Consider the following 21,248-nt stretch of genomic DNA (forward strand, 5'->3'; position numbering starts at 1 on the left):
CTTGATGGGACTCCTCTGGTTTCGGTTGGACAAGAGAAAGAAACACGCCACCTGGAGGTCTTAGTGACTGCCAAGATCCTTTATTCCTTCCAGGCCCTTCCTGGCCCCCTATACATGGGGGCAGCCTCAGTGTAAAGGGGATGACAAAATGCAGGGGTCTGTACGGGGCCTGGCCAGCATTCGCCAAGGGCCCACCCACCGGACATTTCTAGCTGCTCTCTCCTGGGCAGCTGGAGAGGCCAGTGGGCCTTCTGCAGTCTCAGCTCCACACGCTGCTCCTCTGGACGCGCCCCGGAGGTGGCGTCCTCATCTTCACTCCTGGCTGCTCCCAGCCTCCTCACCCTGTGTACCCTAGAGGTGTGGGGGCCAGAGTCCTCCTCAGCTGAGCCTCCCTCCCCAAGCCCAGGGCCCTAGCACAGGCTGCAGTTGGACGGCTTCAAGCTGCGGCTCTGGGCCTGGAGCAAGGAAAGGGGAAGGAAGGGAAGAAAGGGCATGGTGTCAAGGAAAGGAGGGCCGGTCCTCACTTCAGAGCCTAGTGTGGGCTGGAGTCACACCAAAAACGAAAGGATAACCACCATTCCCAAACTCTCTACCACTCGAAGAAAGCACACACACCCCCCACTCCCCTCCCGGCCAGCCCTGAGCTCTCCCCAGTCCTCATACCTGCTGCCGTCGGTATTCTGCCTCGCTGGCCGACAGGGCCTGTGCTAAAGCTAAGTCTTCTTCCTCCTGAGAACTGGGAGGGAGCAACAGCGCAAGTTGGAGGACAGTAATATCTAAAACACGAGCATCTGATCTGCTAGCATCCCTATGCTGAGCGCTTCTGAGTATTCTCAGTCTTCACGCAACCCTACAAGGTAGGTAGCAGTTCTGTCCCATTTTAGAGAAAATCAAGAACCTTTATGGGTTCAAGAACTTGCCAAAGGTCGTAGAGTTAAAAAGCAGAATTTGGAGCCCAACTTCTTAATTATTACTCTCTGTGGGGTTGGAGTAGTCCCACCACAATCCCTCCAAACTGAGCCTTTGCCCACACCCCACCCTCTTTCACCACAGGAGGCACCTTGGGGCCTGGGGTTTGGTCTCTGCCAAGGACAGTTCCAGAGCTCTTTGCAGAGCCTCATCCTCACTCTGCAAAAAAGCAGAAAGACAACCAGTTGCCCTGGACTTTATTCTCCGTAGTGGGGGTTGCTTTGGTCCACTCAAGCTCCGCACAACTCACCAAGCCATTCTGCAGGGCAATCACTGGAGGGGCTGTCCAGGATGGGGACTGGGTTGTTGCTCTACGGCAGACATTCAAGAGGCTGAGATCAGAGATGAGAAGGGAAAAAAAGGGAGAGAAGAACCAGGCAGGCGTGCCTACCTGCTGGGAGAGGTAGATGAAGGCAATGTCCGACTTGGGCTGGGGACGGTGTTTGTAGAAGAAGCCAGACCTTGTGCTCTGGAGATGGCAGCAAGTCTGTAGGGAAGAGACACTCTTGACATTCCTCCAAGAACAGTCAGCTTGCATGCTCCTCCCAGGCCTTACCCAGGAGGTCAGGAGGGAAATTCTCCCCAAACAGCCTGGAAAAATATGGATTTGAATAGGAAGCTAAAAGACTCCTCTAGCCAAAGGCAACAGGTTTGAAGCTCCCCAACTTGTAACGGTAGAGGCTGAGTCAGTTCCAAAAGGATGGGATGATTCCTAAAGGCAAGTACTGGACCTGGTTGCAATTACCCTGCCCGGCTGGTGGGGTGACTGTCCCCAGAGCAATCGTGGTCCAGTGGGTGACGGTGCTTGATGCAGAAATTTCGGCCACACCGCTCGCAGGTCAGTTTCATCATTTCTCGCTGTCGGCAGCCAGAGCGTTCGCACTTATTGGTGAAGATCTGAGGTGGAGAGGGAAGGTTTGTCTCTGCTAAGACTCTGACCTCGTTCTCCAATGCCATCGTTAAGAGCTGTTGCGGTTGGCAAGCATCCAAAGTCCCAGCTGAGTCATGGCTAACCCCTCCAACGCTTACCTTACGTTTTTGCTGTGCTGGATCTGAGCGACAGTCTCGGTCGATGTGCTCCCCCACAGCGCGGTCAGGGGGCTCCCCTCTGGCCACAGGCACAGGCGCATTACAGAGTGGGCATACAGGTACCTGGATATCCTAGAGTTAAGGAGCAGGGATCAGTCCGTGGCCCGCTCCCAGTCAAACCAAATCTCTGGTCCTGAAACAGTCTGCCCGAAAGAACCTGGATATACCCCCTATAAACACACAAGGAAACAATGTTTCCAGCACTGAGCCTCAGAAAAACAATAAAGGAGAGGAAATGGGAGACAGAGGGACTCCGGAGATATGCAAGCATCCTCCACCCGCCCCCTCCCACCCTCAGACCGCCCCCTCACCTTTTGGTAAGCAGATCCACAGTGATGCTGGGCGTAGGCCACATGGTCTGCGCAGAAGATGCCGGAGCAGGCGTCGCACTTGAGCGGCAGAAAATCTGCAGGGAGCAGGTCGGATTGCAGGTCCAGCGGGACCTCAGCGTCGTTCCCACTCACTCAGCCTTCTACTCAGGGGAAAGAAAAACGCCTCCCGGTCTGCAACCAACTGCACCCAGTCCTAGGCCACTCTCTCCTAAGCCACGCCCCCTTGGCCACCGCCCCCCAACTTCGGTCCCCGCCCTCCTCCGGCACTGCCAGCCCCGGAGCCCACCCTTTGCCCCACCTGCAACTCCAAGCCCCTCTCGGCCCGGCCCCGCCCCTCTCGCGCTCCGCCCCTCACCCAAGCGCTGACAGCTCGGCTCGGAACAGTGAGCCCCGAGGTCCGGAAACTCCATCGCCGAGCCGGCCGGGACCTGCTGGCTGAAGAAGCGGCGCTGAGCGTGTGGAGGGGTCTTTAGCTCCGGGTCCGGACCACGATCCCGCACTCCAGGGGGCTCCTGCCCCGCCCCTCCCTCTCCCCCTCCCTGCCGGGGCTACCGGAGCCTCAGCCCTTCCCGGCCAGCGACTCCCACTCCTCCCCCGGCGCGCGAGGGCGTGATGACGTCATCGCGCAGGGCGGGCACGTCCCGCGCAGTCTCCGGGTGGCGGGAGGAGCCGCCCCTGCAGAGCCGAGTCCCGCCCTCCCCGGCCGGGTGAGGCGAGGATGTGGTCGCGCGCGGCTCGGGGCTGGAGGGCGCCGACTAAGCTCCCGGACGGGCGAAAGCGCCGGCGAGGGCTTGGGTAGTTAGTATCTTGGGGAGGGAGGGTTGGGGGCTGGGGGCTTTGCACAATCGGGTCCCGCGCCCGCTCCTCACGCTACCACTCTCGCCCTTTCGTCCACGGCGACGGCTTGCTCTTACTGCCCACGAGCTGACGACTTCCATGTTGCCTCGAAGTGCAGATTTCTCCCCAGACCTGCGGATCCTTCCTCCGGGTTTACCTCAGATGCCCTTTCTGTAAGACTTCGCTGACCCTCCCCAGTCCGAGTTAGGAGCACCTGCTGTGTGATCTCCCCGATGGTGTACTGGCGTCCTTTATCGCCTTGTAATAAGCGGTTCACACACGCGCTCGTGAGTGTACGGGGCAGTGAGGGACCACCTCTATCTTGTTCTAGGTCCCTGACGCCCAGCGCAGTGCCTAGGATTCTGTGGTTTTGTTAGGTGGGTTTGATACAATTTCGGAAAATTGTTTTTAGAAGTAAAGTTTGTTTTGACACGGGAATGAAGTAAGTTGGGTCGGGATGTCATCATCTCATCTGTCCTCACAGGTGAGAGAACTCAGTAGCTCAGCGGCTGAGGGGCCCCTGGGAGCTTGTTAATAAAAACATAGGAAGAAGCAACTGGATGATATATACCAAGACATGACTCACAGGGCAGTATATATCCATTTCAGATACCCCAATCCAGGGTGGGCGCGTATTCTTTCAGTCAAAACCTGAAGGGTGAGTGGATGTTGGTTGGCTAGGTGAAGGCTGAAGGAGAAAGGAAGAGGGTGGAAGGAGATGGTATTCCAGGCAGAGAAATCAGCAGGAACAAAGAGCTCGAAATAAGACTGGGAATGAGGTGCTTCAGATGAGCTTTAAGAAAGCTTGGGGCTAGGGGACACCTGGGTGGCTCAGTGGATTAAGCCGATGCCTTCAGCTCAGGTTATGATCTTGGGTCCTGGGATCGAGCCCTGCATGGGGCTCTCTGCTCAGCGGGGAGCCTGCTTCCCTCTCTCTGCCTGACTCTGCCTACTTGTGATCTCTCTCTCTGTCAGATAAATAAATAAAATCCTTTAAAAAAAAAAAAAAGAAAGCAAGCTTGGGGCTATACACAACTGATAAATTATTGAACACTACATCTAAAACTAGTGAGGTACTATATGTTGGCTAATATAACTAAAATTAAAATTTTAAAATTTAAATAGAAACAAATTTATTTAATTTAAATAAAAACAAAAAGAATGCTTGGGCATCTGGATCTTAGGTACAGAAAGCAGTCTGGCAGAAAGTGAAGCTGGCGAGCTAGTAGGAGACAAATTAGCTCTGATAGTGAAGGCCACAGCACTATTGAGAATTTCAACATAAATATGACAAGAGACTAAAATATAGCTTTAAGCAGGGAAGTGGCATGATCAGGGTTGTATTTGGGGAAATCACTCTGGCTTCAGCGTGGAGAACAGATCAGGGGAAGTATGAGATTGGAAAAAGGGAGATGGGGGGAGGTGGTGTAATCCAGAGAAGAGATGATGATGGCCTGAACCAGAGTGGGGGCAATGCTTAGAATTAATGAGAGCTCAGTAGAGAGTTTTGATATGAGATAGGTATTTTAAAATAAGTAACTTTCCAGTGTATCACTAAAGGGATAAAATGGGGGTGGGGGAATTCTATTCCCAGAGCAATTATAAAGTACTTAAAATTTTTTTTAAAGAAAAATTCCAACCTTATCTGCAGGAAACACTTTGACTTACCTCCATGTAAAAATTCAGCCAAACATTGGTTTAGTGTATGGAGCACCTTTGGCCATTCTTTAATGGAAATCCTGACAGCTGCATCCCTCAACCCACCCTCATACCCTGGGGTGGCTCAGGACAGCAATGTTTCTGCCCTCCGGAAGATGATTGGTCTGGGAGTGATTACCTGACATGTACTGGGTATCTAAGTTTGTGTTCCCCTAAAAGCATAGCCTGAGACAAGGATTTGGGCACAGGCGGTTCACGTGGGAGTAATTGTAGCCAAAAAGAGGGAGAGACAAGGAAGGAAGGAAAACCAATAAAGAATGTTATTGAGCTGGTTACCACCATGGTAATAGGAGCTCAGTTCCACTGGCAACCAGAGGAGAAACAATTCTGCACCTCAGAATTGTCTTTCTAAAGGGCAGATGGGCGGGGGGTGGGGGGCAGACTCCTGTTTGCCCCCAGCTGGGTGTTGCTGTCAGTGGTGGTAACTCTCCACGCCCACTTTGCCGAGCCTGTGCTCATGTGTGCAAGCTAAGCTACGGAGGCTTTACCTTGAGGCAGAGATGGCAAGGCTGGGCTTTGAGGTGGAAAGCCATTAGGGCTTCTGTGAACAGCGCAGCTGAGGTTATAGATGGACTGAGCAAATATGGCACAGGGCACTAGGAACATCTGCTATATTTGGCAATACTTGGCCAATCGTTTCTTTCCCAAAAATTTGGAATTGAGGTCAAGAGAATCAATGTTCAGAAAACCATGGGGCCTGTAACATAACCTATAGTTTGACCTTCTGCCATACTCCCATGCTCTCATACTGACTGGGTAACGGGAAAAGAGATTGTTATCTGCAATATTATGTTTTCACAGTGGGACACCGTGAGCCTCCTAAAAAGAGGTTGATCTTGTAGCTCACCTATATGGGCTTAAGTCATACGGCTGATTCTTTTGCCTCCTCCCAAGTCTACACTCTGACAAAACTGTGGCTAACTGCCATTACCCCTCATTTCACTTTGTTTGTTTTAAGACAGTTGTAAGTCATCCCGTTAGAGTCAGGGTATTTCTTAAGGCTTCGTCAGAATCTCTGATCACAATGAGAAGTCAGGCTGATGACATTGTGGAGGCTTCTGAGACAGGTCTACACATCAGGCCCTCTGCCATGGAATTTAGCTTTTGACCTTGGCTCTGTAGAAAGAACATGTTGAAGAGCTTGCCGTTTGTGAATTCCCAAACTCCGTATCTGTGAAATCCAGCCTCAGTTCGGTTAGATTTAAACTTATGAAATAGCTAATATATTTTTAAAAGATTTTATTTATTTATTTGACAGAGAGAAAGATCACAAGTAGGCAGAGAGGCAGGCAGAGAGAGAGGAAGGGAAGCAGGCTACCTGCTGAGCAGAGAGCCCGACTCGGGGCTCAATCCCAGGACCCTGAGATCATGACCCGAGCTGAAGGCAGCGGCTTAACCCACCGAGCCACCCAGGCGCCCCTGAAATAGCTAATACTTGACTACTTTTTTTACACTTAAAAATTTTTCATATGGGGCAGCTGGCAGTTTTTCAACTGGCCAGCTCAGTTGGTAGAGTGTGCAACTCTTGATTTTGGGGTTGTGAGTTTGAGCCCCACGTTGGGTATAGAGATTACTTAAAAAAAATAAAATCTTTTGGGGCGCCTGGGTGGCTCAGTAGGTTAGAGCCTCTGCCTTCGGCTCAGGTCATAATCCCAGGGTCCCGGGATCGAGCCCCGCATCGGGCTCTCTGCTCAGCGGGGAGCCTGCTTCCTCCTCTCTCTCTGCCTGCCTCTCTGCCTACTTGTGATCTCTATCTGTCAAATAAATAAATAAAATCTTTAAAAAAAAATAAAATCTTTTAAAAATTTTTTGTATGATTTAGTTTAACCTAAGCAGCATACATCATGGGCAAGAATTGTTTTTCTCTGACCTTCTATCTAATTGTGAGCCTGCTGGGTTTTTGTACCAAGACATGAAGGCAAACAGTTACTGTCTGAGAGTATGGTCTAAGTCCACACACCTTAAAAACAGAGGTGCCAAATGTCTATGTACCTCTGCCCTTCAAACTTTTATTTTCTACTAATCGTATATAAGAAGAGGATATAGATAGGAAATAAGTTACGCTGCCATAACGGGGACTCAAAACCAGTGGCATAAATAAGAAAGAAGTTTAATTTCTTGTTTGTATAATAATCCAAGGCTAGTATGGAAAAACCTCTCAAAGGCCCAGACATCTCCATTTTGTGCCCCCTTCATCCTAACCTGTTGCCTTTGTCCATGTGGTCCCAAGAGTCCTTGCTCCAGGCAGCAGAATGAAGGAGCGGAAAAGGAAGGCACACCAGTGATTTAGGGGTATGACCCTTTATTTGCATACATCACTTCTGGGCGCTTTGGATGGACTAGCACTAAGTCACAACAGTCATACCTAGCTCCATTGTGCTCATTCCCTCGCTAGGAAATGTAGTCCTCAGCTGGATGGTCACGTGCCCAGATCAAATTTCAATTATTATGTCAGTGAAGGACAACAGATATTAGGAAGAAGACTAGTGTCACAAGGGGGAAATAAACGACACATTTTATGTTACGTGGACCATCTTGAGCTTGAAGTACTAAAGCAGGGTGTGGGTTACTTAACGTCACAGAGCAGCCAAGATTGTAGAAGGCCTCTTACCTCACGTGGTTTGAGGATGAGAACGAGCTCCACTTGACCAGTCCCCTGTCGCAGCGCTCTCTGCTGGTTGTCTACCTAACAGCCTTTCCCAGCTTCCTCCTTGAGGACAAAACCATGATTTTAATCACCCTTGTGTTCTACTTGGATCCCTTTCTTTACAGCCTCTGGGATGAATCTTAAATGCCCTAAGTCAGTGTTTCTCAAACTTGTTAACCACTACCAACATTGAATACCCATTTTATAACTACATTTTATAAGCCAAAACTTATTAATGTTTGATTTACTCCAATATTCTATTGTTTCATTTTTTTTAAAATCTCGTTGCCCATTCACTATGTTGATTTCTGCCCCCCCCCAATTAATCGTTTGTAATCTTTGGTTCTGGGGAGAGGGGGAAGCCAAGCTGCTCTAAGCCAATTAAGTTGCCTTCATTCCGCTTGGTTAAAGCATATTACACAATTTGTAATCTGAAAGAAAAATTTATCCTTATCTCTAAAAAAACCCAAAATGATGATCATTCTCTTTAAAAAATATAATGCTAAAAACATAATGCTGGAGGTTTTCTAATAAACCTCATCTAGTGCTCTTGGAAATATAACTGTTGTTATATTTGGCTAACAATCCACTAGTGATAAAAGCACACTTTACACTTTATAGCATTGGGCTGTGAAAATTGATAAAGTGTTGTTCATACATAACTTCAAAGAAACATACATAGCCCTAAAGGCTTTTTTTTTTTTTTTCTTTGTGGAATGTTAATCAGTTTGTAACCAACCTATTAATTTTGTTCATTTATTGATATACATTTCTTCCTTGAAAACTCCAACTCTTTTGTATTCTTTACCAGGCCCCTCATTCATGATTTAAATAAAACCTTTATATGCACATACTTTTTTTTTTTTTAAGATTTTATTTATTTGGGCGCCTGGGTGGCTCAGTGGGTTAGGCCGCTGCCTTCGGCTCAGGTCATGATCTCAGGGTCTTGGGATCAAGTCCCGCATGGGGCTCTCCGCTCAGCAGGGAGCCTGCTTCCCTCGCTCTCTCTCTGCCTGCCTCTCCATCTACTTGTGATTTCTCTCTGTCAAATAAATAAATAAAATCTTTTAAAAAAAAAAGGATTTTATTTATTTGACACACACACACAGAGAGAGAGAGCACAAGCAGGGGGGCCGACAGAGGGAGACTTCTGAAGGGGGGAGTCAGACACAGGGCTTGATTTCAGGACCCAGGATCATGACTTGAGCTAAAGCCAGACGCTTAACGGACTGAACTACCCAAGTACCCCACACATGCTATCTATCCTTTTTTTTTTTTTTTTTTTTTTTCTGGTCAGAGAGAGAGCACAAGCAGGGGGAGCAGCAGGCAGAGGGAGAAGCAGGCTCCCCGCTAAGCAAGGAGCCTGATGTAGGACTTGATCCCAGGACCGTGGGATTGTGATCTGAGCCAAAGGCAGACGCTTAACCAACTGAACCACCCAGGCCTCCCTTTCCTATCCATTCAGATGAGAATTTATTTTTGCTCTAAGCATTACTGGTGACATGCAGCACTTAGGAAGTCATTTTCTGACCATGAGTAGAACGAAGCAGAGAGTATAAGCCAATATGTTGAGGACAGCAGAGAAGAGAGATGGAAAAGATCCAGGGTCATTGATAAATTCACTACCCTGAGCACCACATCTGGCCTTTCGGTATAGGAGAGTAAGTGTCCTTGTTAGCAAAGCCTTCTGACTCCTACAACCCAAAGCTTCCTTTGTGATGTACCTGTTATGGAAAATCATATTAATAAAAATGAACATTTGATTCCTTCATTTGGAACTTTCTGCTGGTGTATTGTCTACATAAGGTGTTGGCTGTGGTAGTGGCAGCAGAGGGATTTCTGAGCTCCCTAACCAACCTTATAGACTCTCCACTCACAGCTCTGGCAGGACTCGATATACTGACATTATAATCTATGCATTAATAGTCTGTTTACTTGCTTTTAATTTTAAATAAGTTCTAGGGCTTTATAAGTGCTTTTATTTTAAGATATAACCATCTGATTTTAAATCATCCTCTTTGGGGCACCTGGGTGGCTCAGTGGGTTAAAGCCTCTGCCTTCGGCTCAGGTCATGATCCCAGGGTCCCTGAGATGGAGCCCCGCATTGGGCTCTCTGCTCAGCGGGGAGCCTGCTTCCCCCTCTCTCTCTGTCTGCCTCTCTGCCTACTTGTGATCTCTGTCTGTCAAATAAATAAATTTTTTAAAATTAAAAATAAATAAATAAATCATCCTCTTCATGTTAAATTATAATCACTTGGTTTTAAGAAACATTTTTTTCTCTCTACATTCATCTGTGGCTTTAGAATTGTAGGCTTTCAGTTTTTGGAAACTTGTCTGGAGCAGACTAAACAAAGATAAACACTGTCTCTCTCCCTGCTCCCGCTCCACGGATGCTCAGATAACCAAAGGCTTAGAGAACCCTAAAAATAAAATCTTTGGAGCTCTTTCTTGGGACTTTGCCAAAATGTTTTAACTGTCCCAAGACTTACTTCAGACACCACAGAGACCACAAAAAGGAGGGAAGCTTTGGCTCTTCACTTTTCTCAGACAAGACATCTCCTAACTGATGGGTTACAGTCTAGATTAAGCTTTCCGCGTGGATCAGCAGCCGAGGAGCTTTGGAAGACTTATAGAGGATGTCGAACAGATCCAAGTAACCACTCCCTAACGCAGAGTTTGAATGTAGGGTCCTTGCTTCCTGAATAAAGGAATAAAGAAGAAATTCAACAACATTTCTACCTTGACGGAGCTGTGTCAGAAGGTATCAGTTAATAATCAAGCCCCACGTAAGTCTCTTTCATTGTAGCCCAACAAAGCCTACACAGACCCGATAAGCAGCTTTGTGCTTCAACTGCAAGAGTAACCAGTAACGGAGCAGGAGCCCCTTCCCTGGAACAGCAGGAATCATCTCCTCAGTAACTGAGCACGTGGGAGCGGGGCCAAACACAACACCTCTTGTTTCAGGGTCAGCAGGTTTAAAGCAGACAAAGTTAAAGCGAGGATATCTCCAGCGCAATTCGACTCAAATACTAGCTAATGGTATCTGCTCTGTGGTCTTCCTCCTCCTCGATCAGCTCTCAGAGAACGAGGGCATGAAAAAATGGAAAGGAAAACTTACCTGTCCTGTCCTGCTCTTGCGCACCTGTTAGTTTCTTTAATCCCACAAGAAAACCTTTTGAAGGAGAGCTTAATGTGTTCCCATTTTGCAGAGAAGCCGGCTGAGTTTGAGAAGTTCGCTGCTTACGGAAATGGGATCTGGAGCCAGAGTTTTGTGATGCCTTGAGTCCCATGTTATCGCCTGATATAACATTGCCCCCCTGAAATCTACTCTTGTGGCCTTCTTAACAACTGAAAAGAGGAGTCTTAAGTGGTGTTTTCTCAGAGTGTTTGTGGGAAATCCCAAATCTCTCCATTGGTTATCAATAATCAAACACCCTGTCATAGCAAGGTATTTAAATATCTAAGTGAGAACCAGGATGGGGGAGCTCTTTGGAACGGGCTTCAGATCCCAGGAGATCTGTAGAGCATCCCGACGGCTCTGTCTTCTCTGAGGTCAGCCTCCCTGTCTCTGGTACTGTCGGTTGATGTCCTCAAGTGCCCTAGCTATCCTGTGAGCTAATCAGACTCCTACTTCAAATCATAGGACTTTATGGGTGGCACAATGATCTCATATATATTTGGTTCACTCCACTAAATAATGCCATGGGTGTGCAGAAGGTGAATAACTAACCCATGATCTCTACCCCCAGCTGTTCAATGTCTAGTAGTAAAGACACACAAACAATGGATTCAAAGGGAAAAGCACCCCAATACAGTGGCTTTCAAACTTATTCAGTCTTAATTCACACCAGGAAATATATTTTACACCTCATCCCAGTATACAAAAGTATAAAATAAATGCTATTTAAGGTTCCCTAAATTGATTTCATGACCCACTAATTCATGAAAGTTTGAAAACCAGGCTCTCATGGGTGCACAGAGCCTACAGAACACAGAGAAGGGAATCAGCAAGGCTCAGGAGCGGGGCCGGGGAGGGACAGTGAGAATTCTCCAGATGGACAAGAATCTAAAGGTGTTCCAGCCACAGGAAGGTCACAGGAAGGGCATCACAAATGTTACAGACTACCCTCACAAGTAAGGCATGGAGAAGACTGAGGCTAGGAAGGTGGAAAAGAGACTTTCTGTTAAATGCAGTAGATGGAACACACACGTTTGATGTTTGTTCCCTTCTCAAACTCCAGTAAAATAGTAATAAAGGAGTGAAGAGAGCTTAAGAAAGAATACATGGAGATATGATTTTTAAAAACCATCTTGACCATCCAACTCTTGGTTTTGGCTCAGGCTGTGATCGCAGGGCCGTTAGATCGAGCCCCACATCAGGCTCTGTGCTCAGCATGGAGTCTGTTGGAGATTCTCTCTCCCCAGGGTCTCTTTGGCAGCACATATACTAATATTGGAATGAGACAGAGATTAGCATGGCTCCTGAGCAAGGATGGCACACAAGTTCATGAAGCATTTCATATTTACCTATTTATTTTCAAATATTTTATTTATTTATTTGACACAGAGAGAGAGAGAGAGAGAGAGCAGGAACACAAGCAGAGGGAGTGGGAGAGGAAGAAGCAGGCTCCCCACTGAGCAGGGAGCCTGATGCAGGGCTCAATCCCAGAACTCCAGTACCATGACGCTAGCCCAAGGCAGATGCCTAACAACTGAGCCACCCAGGCACCCCAAACTGTTTCATGTTAAAGAAAAAACAAAAAAAAAGACTGTCTCCTTCTGCTGCTCTCCACACCTTTCTCTCTCTAAAATAAACAGATAAGTCTTTAAAAAGAAAAAAATCTCAGGGAGGGCACTTCTGGCTGGCTCAGTCAGTGACTCTTGCTCTCAGGGTGATGAATTCAAGCCACAGGTTGGGAGCAGAGCCTACTTAAAAAAAAAAAAAAAAAAGAAAAAGAAAAAGAAAGGAAAAGCAAACACCTTGGAAAATGGAAAGGTTATAAAAGAGGGATGACAGGGAAACAAGCCAGTCTGGGCTGCAGGGCCTTGGAAAGGCTTGGGATGGGAAGTGCCAGTGAACTCTGAAGGGAGGATAGAAGGCTGGGGCTGAAAACAGAAGGAGGAGTTGAAGAGCTACATAAGCAGCAGTGGGATTCCCTGATCCCCTCCTCTGACCTGGGAAGCCAAGCAGGAGCATCATCAATGCTCTGACCTCAACAGAAGGCAGGAGGTACACCCGCCTGAGCATAGACCAGGGGGACTCTGGGATACCGGTCTGCCGGGAGTCGGCTTCTCCCCCACCCCATAAGTAAATAAAAAATAAAAATAAAAATATAGTCACAGAATAAAAAATTTAGGAGGATGGTTGCAATGGAAAGTTGAGAAGATATTTTAGAAAGTAGAACAAAAAAAGAAAAATAAATGGATAAATAGGAAAGAAAGATGATAAAATCTCAGTCTTGAAGGAGCCAGAGTTGGTCAGGGGGGAAGTAGGGAACCGTATTCCTGACTGAGACACATAAAGGCCAAGGAGTGACTAATGAGAATGAGGGATTACAAATCCTTGTGCTGTGGTTGAAATATCAGATTAGAGGGGGAAATGGGCAGAGACATGAGGCTGAATAGCCAGGTAGCTTTTGTGTTATTTTGAAACGTGTGCTTATAAACATTTAAAGACCTCGGTAAAAGTAGCCTTCAGGCTCACACCTTAGTATTTTTTCCAGACAGCCAAGGGCAGTATGATTTGGACCAATAGTTCTCAAGTGGGCGTGGCGGGGGGGGGGCGGAGCGCAGTTTTGCCACCAGGGACCATCTGTGAGGGTGGAGGGGAATGGGGGGGAGGGGACTATTGGCATTTAAAGGACGCTTTTATCCATTCTGGATAAACAGGACAGTCCCTATCACCACTGACCAAGAATTATGGGCTCGTAAGGTCAATCAGTAGTACAGTCAATAGTTGAGAAACCCTGATTTAGATGAAATGTAAAATTGGAACCATTCTGAGTGAGTTCAAATCCCAGCCCCTTCAGTATTTATTTTACATAAAACAAGCATTTATTTTTACAGAAAAATGCTCAACATTTTAAAAAGTAGTTTCTGAACACTTTTGAAAGACATACACACAGGGTGCTTGGGTGGCTCAGTCGGTTAAGCACCTGCCTTTGGCTTGAGTCCTGATCCCATGGTCCTGGGATTGAGGCCCATGTCAGGCCCCATGTTGGACTCTCTGCACAGTGGGGAGTCTGCTTCTCCCTCTGTTCTTCTCCTCCCTCGACTTGCGCTCTCTCTCAAATAAATAAATAAATAAATAAATAAATAAAAGACACATATACACATAACTAAATGTAAAAAAGTAAGTTTAAAAAGCATGGGTATTAAATATACACTATTATGTTAATATAATTTATTAAAATATAAAATTAATACATTTCAGAGTAAACACTAAACAGCAGTCCAAATGGAAATGTAGTGATAAATCATGGAAAATAAAATTATTTGCTCCTTTTAAAAATAGTGATCCCTTAAAGAAAATATATCAAGGTGTCACTGGTAAATTTTAAGTATATTTTGCGTGCAAATTTTTGGAGCTGCTGAAAAAGCACTTTCTGGTATGACACCACTCAAGAGAATGTGAGGAGATGAAGTTATAAATCTAACTTCAAATGCAGTTCGCTGACTTCCTTATTCAAATAATTTCATTTCTTGTTTGATAACTTTTTAAAAGTACAGTTGACACACAATGTTACATTAGTTGCAGGTGTACAACGTAGCGATTTCACAAGTGTATACATTTGACTGTGCTCACCACAAGAGTAAGGAGGAGATATTTTTGAGCCAATATTTTTGTTTCTTGAGATAGATGTGATGTTTTTCTTTTGATTTCTGGCAAGCTCTAGTTTTTGTTTCAAAAAACAAGCTTTTGATTTCTAGCCATCTTCTTTAATTTTATTGAATACAGAATGAGATTCTGATGCAGAGACTCAATATTAATTTTAATATTGTCTTGTTCCTAATTCTACTCATTTTGTTTTGTTTCTATTTGACAGAGAGGGAAAGAGAGAGCACAAGAAGGCAGAGTGGCAGGCAGAGGGAGAGGGAGAAGCAGGCTTCCCGCTGAGCAGGGCCTGAGCCAAAGGCAGACACCCAAGGACTGAGCCACCCAGGCACCCCAAGGTCTTTATTATTATTATTTTTTAATGTGTAGGTAATGTGTAGGTAAGCTTGGTGTGGAAATTTTAAAATACATTCACAAATTCTTCATTACTTCTCCATTCACAAGTGGGAGCTGGACTCAGTGACTTGCTTCTAACAATTCAAGACAGCAGAGGTGATAGTGTGTGACTTTTGACACTAGGTTATACAAAAAAGCATGTGGCTTCCTTCTTGCTCTCTCTTGGATTACTTGCTCTAGGGAAGGTAGGTGTCTTGTGATCATACTCAACAGAAGAGGTTAGTGTGATAAGGAACAAGAAGTAATTGTGGTTTCTAGGCAACAGCTGCCTAAGGGCAGCAGATACCCTAGCCCCAGTCAAGCTTTCAGATGACTGCAGCCAGTGCACATCTTCAGGGCACCCTTGTAGGAAACTTTGAACCAGAACCACCCAGATACTCCCAGATCCTGATCCTCAGAAATAGTGTGAGATAATGTTTTACGCCACTAAGTTTTGGAGCACTTTGTTATGTGGAAATAGAAAATCAATACACTTGGTGTTGACACTTTTTATTGATCTATGACATACAAATGGAAATGTATACAGGTGACTGAATTTTCACAACACTCCTGTATAACCAGCAGTAATATCTTATTTCCTGTTCAGGAAATAAGATATTACCACTCTCAAGAAGATCCCTCCAGGGATGCCTGGGTGGCTCAGTCAGTTAAACCATGGCCTTCAGCTCAGGTCATGACCCCAGGGTCCTAGGATTGAGACTTGCATGGGGCTCCTCACTCAGCGGGGAGCCTGCTTCTCCCTCTCTGTCTGCCTGTCACCCTGCCTGCTTATGCTCTCTCTCTCTCTGACAAATAAATAAATAAAATCTTAAAAAAAAAAAAAAAGAAGACCCCTCCAGTTGCTTCTCCCCCACCCCCAAGGGTAGCCACTATCTTGACTTCTAACAATATAAATGTACTTTATAAAAATGGAATCATATAGTATGATAAAAATGGAATCATATAGTATGACTTTATTTGAAAGAGAGAGAGAGTGCACAAGTGGGAGGAGCACAGGGAGAGGGGAGAGAATCTCAAGCAGACTCCTCGATAAGTCTGACCCCAACACAGGGCTCAATTCCACAACCCTGAGATCAGGACCTGAGTCAAAACCAAGGGTCAGACACTCAACCAACTGTGCCACTCAGATGCCCCATACATATATCTTATACTTTTTGTGTCTAGTTTCTTTTACTCAATATTTTATTTATGAGATCAACACATATTTTCGTGCTTAATTATAGTTCATTCATTCTATCTGGTTGTCTGAATATACAGCATTTATCCACTGAGTAACAAACTTCTGTGTGTTATAGTTATATGTATTCCTTCCTGACATTGTGCCGTTTCCTTTATCATTCTCTCTCTCTCTCTCTCTCCACACACACACACACACACACACACACACACACACACACATACACACACATCATACATTCACATACTCATTTATTCACATTTCTAAATCATTTGATATGATTTGCAGAGAACATAACTCTTCTCCTCTAAAATCTTTAGACTGTCTAACCTAAATATAAGGATATTCTCTTATATAAACAAAGGGAATGTCAAGAAGTTTGATCTTGATGCAATATTTTATGTAATATACAATCCATTTTCAAATTCTACCAGTTGCCCCAAGAGTGTCTTTTATAGTAACTTTTTTCTCCCACCTAGGATTCCAACCAAGACCATCTCTTGCATTTATTGTAATTTCTCTTTTGTCTCCTTTTTAATCTTGAACAGTTTCTTGGTTTTTCATTGTCTTGTATGAAGTGGACAATTTTGAAGGGGATCAACTCATTTTTCACACTTAAAAAAATACTCTGAGATTTCTTTTTAACTTTATCCCATTTCTGCGGAGCCACTTTTTTTTTTTTTTTTTCCAATCAAGCACTAATACATATAACTGGATTTTTGTTCAAAATATTTAGTTGAGTTTCAATAGTTTGGTCAAAATTGTTTTTGAAATAATATGATATCTTGATAAAATCACAAAGATCAAGTCAGTTGGGCAATCTTACTTTAAACTCAGAAAAGCCTTTAGCTCCAAAACAACAAATATGAACTTCTTTTTTTTTTTTTATTTTTTTTTTTTAGATTTTTTATTTATTTATTTGACAGAGAGAGATCACAAGCAGGCAGAGAGGCAGGCAGAGAGAGAGAGAGGAGGAAGCAGGCTCCCTGCTGAGCAGAGAGCCCGATGCGGGACTCGATCCCAGGACCCTGAGATCATGACCTGAGCCGAAGGCAGCGGCTTAACCCACTGAGCCACCCAGGCGCCCAACAAATATGAACTTCTAAATCTAGGTCATTTTCATTGCCTTTGGCCTAGTCCAGGAACAAAGAGCTCGCAAGTCTATGTGAAGGTTACTTTAACTTAGCTACCATCTATGCTAGAAAAATAACAGACAAAGCCAAGGTATCTACTGGCAATGCGTCTGTACCAATCACCAAAATCGATTTACATTGGCTGCTTCCAAAGTTCAAACACTTTTGTTTAGGTCAACATACATTTATTGAGCATCTAGTATGTGCCAGGCACTGTGCTAGGCTCTGGGAATATTCAGATGACTAAAATATAGTCCCTGCCTTCAAGAATAAGCATTATAGGGTGCCTGGGTGGCTCAGTGAATTAAGCGTCTGCCTTCAGGTCGGGTCATGATCTCAGGGTCCTGAGATCAAGCCCCACATCAGGCTCTCTGCTCAGCAGGAAGCCTGCTTCCCCCTCTCTCTGCCTGCCTCTCTGCCTGCTTGTGATCTCTGTCTGTCAAATAAATAAATAAAATTTTTTTAAAAAATGAGAATAAGCATTTCAGTGGAAGTTATACATATACACATATACCTATATATCCTCTATACCACACTTGGATAGAGAAAATGAAGATTGCGTGTGATGCATGGAAAAACAGAAGTACACTGAGGTAACACTAGGAAAGCCAGTCTGATATGGGGGGGCAGGTGACCTGAGACATCAGGGGAGTCTTTGTAGGTGGAGTATACCTAAAGTTCATACTAAAAGACAAGTGAAGTGTTTGCCAGAGGGATAAGGAGTGTGTTTGTGTGCAGAGCAGGGGTGGAGGAGGGCAGTACAACCCAGCAGAGGGAAGGACAAGCTGTTTGTGGAGTTTGATACTGTAGTGTAAAAAGCACGACAGGGCATACCCAGTGTTGGCCTCACTGAAATAAATTCCCTTCTCCTTCTCTTCTCCTTCTCCCTCAAGATTTTATTTATTTATTTATTTATTTGCCAGAAAGAACACAAGTAGAAGCAGCAGCAGGCGGAGGGAGAACAGGCTTCCTGCTGAGGAGGCCGCCAGATACGGGACTGGATCCCAGAACCCTGGGATCATGACATGAGCCGAAAGCAGATGCTTAACTGACTGAGCCATCCGGGTGCCCCCAAATAAATTCCCTTCTTGTTTTACCACCACCACTGCTGCCACCCAAACAAAACAAAACAAAAAACAAAAAAGGCCAAGAGGGGGAAGGGACATATCTCAGAGGTTTTTTAACCGTACCAGAAAGCTTGAATGAAAGTTTGTAGAAGGAGAGCCTTTGATCAATATTAAATAGCAGAAAGGTCATCAAATTTGTATATTAAAATCATCTAGTCACATTTAGGGATATGAATTTCCATGGTGGATAGGAGTGTGAGCAGGGGGGCGACTGGGTGGCTCAGTCATTAAGCGTCTGCCTTCAGCTCAAGTCATGATCCCAGGGTCCTGGGATTAAGCCCCACATGTGGCTCCCTGCTCAGTGGGAAGCCTGCTTCTCCCTCTCCCACTCCCCCTGCTTGTATTCCCTCTCTCACTGTCTCTTTCTCTGTGTCAAATAAATAAATACAATCTTAAAAAAAAAAAAAAAAAGAGTATGGAAAAGGAAATTGTCCTAGTATGTCAGGTAAGCGATGAGGAGGGTGTGACTCAGGGCTGTGGTACAAGTGACAGAATCAAGAAATAACTAGGACATCCAATTAGCTGCAACTGGTGATTGCATGTGGAATTAGGGAGAGAAGTAGCCCTTTGTGGTTGGGGGTGCCAGCAAGCAAGACGGAAAATAAAGAAGAAGCCTGTTTTGGGGAGTGGGGTGGCAGCGTGGAAAGAGTTTTCTATATGCGGGGAAGAAAGTACCCATGGGATGTTCAAGTGAGGTGCGTCATTGGGAGTTCCAGGCATGGAGTTGAGCTAAGATGCAGAGGTCATCAGCACGGGAGTGGAAACTGAATGGGTGGACACGAGAAATTGCCCAGGCAGTGAGAAGCAAAATGAACCAGTGACACGCTCAGTGACCACCAACATTTAAGGAAGCAGGAGGAGGAAGTCCAAGGAAACTGAAGTCAGCCATTGAAAGCAAAGCCATATGGTGATAGTCCTTCCGTGATGAAATTAACAGTTAATCCTTGATCACATGTACATGTACTCTGTTCTGCAATAACCCTTGACCAGAAAAACAAAATCTGCCCAGCACTGCTACTAATTAAATTCTTTTTGAAGACTTCATTTCTGCCCTCTCAAGTCCTATAGATCACCCTTCAGAGTAGGAAAGCAGCTAATGTGACTCAGTTCAGCTCCCCCTTCTTGGAACCTTCTCTGTTCCCTCCACAGTTCCCCATTGGACCATGTTGAACCTTCATCTCTGATGATCCTTTTCTGAGCGCACTGTAATTTGTCAGCTTGTCCATGAGCCCAGCAAGCCATCCCTGGCAATATTCTAACCTGTGCAAGGCATGCTACATACAAGTATTACCTCTCTTGCTTCGGAAACGGGATTTCCAGTAATGCAGACTAAAATTTAGTTTATGGCCAGCCACCTTACACCTTTAGCTGTCGGAATGTCTAGGTAACTAGAGCGCATGGCCCTTCCCTCCAGTGTAAATGTAACCTACTCCTTGCCCCAGCCTGTACTCTACAGGTGATTTTTGTTTAGCCTAAATTATAGGTTTCACATTTCTGCTCATTTTTCTTTCACTCATAGGAAAAGTTTTCTTGTCCCTTTCATCATGGGGCAGAAAATATCCAGGACACCTGTTAATGAAAAAAAAAAAAAACTGTAGATAAACATGTAAGAACCATCAGACCAAGGTGAATGTCCAGATTTGACCCTCATGGAACTCTTAATCTATGATGAATGTTTTGATCCAACTGAGACTTCTGGCTTCATCTTCAGACTGTAAGTTTAAGAAGGAGATGGGTTAAAGGTGAGACGTGTGGCAGCCAGTTGGTTCTATTTTTCTTCAATTTCCTATTTGTGGACTAAAACTGTTTTCCTATTCCCTTCTGAAACCTCCAGATGATTAAAAGTTCATGTTCCTTAGAGGCAGAGGACAGGGCCTCAGTCAACTCTAACAGATGATCTCCCAGGCAAAGGTGAAATAAGAGAGAAGGAAAATGTCCCCACACACTTAGGAGAGACACGGCATATAAGTCAACCCCCAAAGTCAGGCAGCAAGACAGTCCCTCCAGCTGAAGGCAGAAGAGGCCCTCTGCTCAGGTCAGGGTTTTCTCTAATATTGTTCTTCCCCACAAAGAGCAAGGACTGCTAAGTTCACTCTATGAAGCTGAGATAGTAGATTGGCTCTCTATGGCTCCCAAGTCCTTGGACATCTTCCCATTTGTGCCTTTTCAACTGACAGGGGCTTCCTGTTCCAGCACGACTGCTGGAGCCAAACTGCTTGACGTCTAGATCCTGACTCCATTACTTATTAGGACTGTGGCCTTCAGGAAGTTAACTCATCTGTAAAATGGAGTTACAAATAGTACGTATCTCAAGATTATGAGGAAAAACATGACTTACTAAATATAAATCACTGGGCTGCCTGGGTGGCTTAGTCGGTTAAGTGTCCAACTCTTGGTTTCAGCTCAGGTCATGGTCGGAGGGTCCTGAGATACAGCCCAGTCAGACTCTGCGCTCAAAACAGTGGGCCTGAGATTCTTTCCTCCGCCCCCTGTCCCTGCAGCCCCCCACCCCCTCCAGCTCCGCCATCCTAGCGCACTCTTAAAAAAAAAAACAAAAAAAAACAAAAACCCCACAAAACATCAATCAGAAGAGTGCTGAGCACATATTATGCCTTCAGTTAGTGTAAGATACTATTCCTTCAGTGTACCTCAGCCTCAAATCAGCTTTGATATGGGCATTAGGTCCTACGTGTTTGGGTCCCCAGGATAGACAAATCATGCCAAGGGAGCGAATCGGTAACACATGGATGGGTAAGGACTTCTGAGGACGTTGTAGGCAGGCTTGTAAAGAACTGTTGCAGCCTTCAATTTCTACCGACTGGGAAGACGAGGCAGTTTCCTCCTGCATATACTTTATTCACACATGCTAAATCTCACTAAACGTATCACACTGTCAGGGAAGAGGACTAGGGGCAAGTTCAGGCTGTTGGGGGAATGCTTGCTTCTGGCCTTTTTTTGCACCAAGGTAAGTCTGTCACCAGGAGCAA

The 21,248-nt window shown here is 45.4% G+C and overlaps 1 protein-coding gene and 1 pseudogene across 2 annotated transcripts; one reads left to right on the plus strand and one right to left on the minus strand.

Annotated features, from left to right (window-relative positions):
* Positions 1-64: 64 nt before the first annotated feature.
* Positions 65-2,991, minus strand: ZFAND2B (zinc finger AN1-type containing 2B). Of its 2 annotated transcripts, none has more exons than XM_059168001.1 (9): positions 2,746-2,991; positions 2,370-2,464; positions 1,999-2,130; positions 1,715-1,866; positions 1,361-1,456; positions 1,220-1,301; positions 1,061-1,128; positions 664-736; positions 65-455 (listed from the first exon to the last, which is right to left on the minus strand). In XM_059168001.1, the coding sequence occupies exons 1-9, from the start codon at positions 2,798-2,800 to the stop codon at positions 411-413; spliced, it is 798 nt and encodes a 265-aa protein (XP_059023984.1). In that variant the 5' UTR covers positions 2,801-2,991; the 3' UTR covers positions 65-410. The 2 variants fall into 2 exon arrangements, with proteins under 2 accessions (XP_059023984.1, XP_059023985.1); XM_059168002.1 differs by having other exon boundaries at positions 1,220-1,280; positions 2,746-2,989.
* Positions 2,992-12,019: 9,028 nt separating this feature from the next.
* LOC131828351 (U6 spliceosomal RNA) lies at positions 12,020-12,120 on the plus strand (annotated as a pseudogene).
* Positions 12,121-21,248: the final 9,128 nt, after the last annotated feature.

Source organism: Mustela lutreola, chromosome 3 (assembly GCF_030435805.1).
Source record: "Mustela lutreola isolate mMusLut2 chromosome 3, mMusLut2.pri, whole genome shotgun sequence".
Lineage (NCBI taxonomy): Eukaryota > Metazoa > Chordata > Mammalia > Carnivora > Mustelidae > Mustela > Mustela lutreola.

What these genes read in the sequence shown, in the direction of transcription:
- ZFAND2B (XM_059168001.1), bottom strand. Translation starts at nt 2,800, where the DNA reads ATGGAGTTTCCGGACCTCGGGGCTCACTGTTCCGAGCCGAGCTGTCAG. An exon ending in CACCCCACCAGCCGGGCAGG is followed by an intron (nt 1,457 to 1,714) that starts GTAATTGCAACC and finishes TCTTCCCTACAG; the next exon opens with ACTTGCTGCCATCTCCAGAG. An exon ending in TTGCCCTGCAGAATGGCTTG is followed by an intron (nt 1,129 to 1,219) that starts GTGAGTTGTGCG and finishes GCTTTTTTGCAG; the next exon opens with AGTGAGGATGAGGCTCTGCA.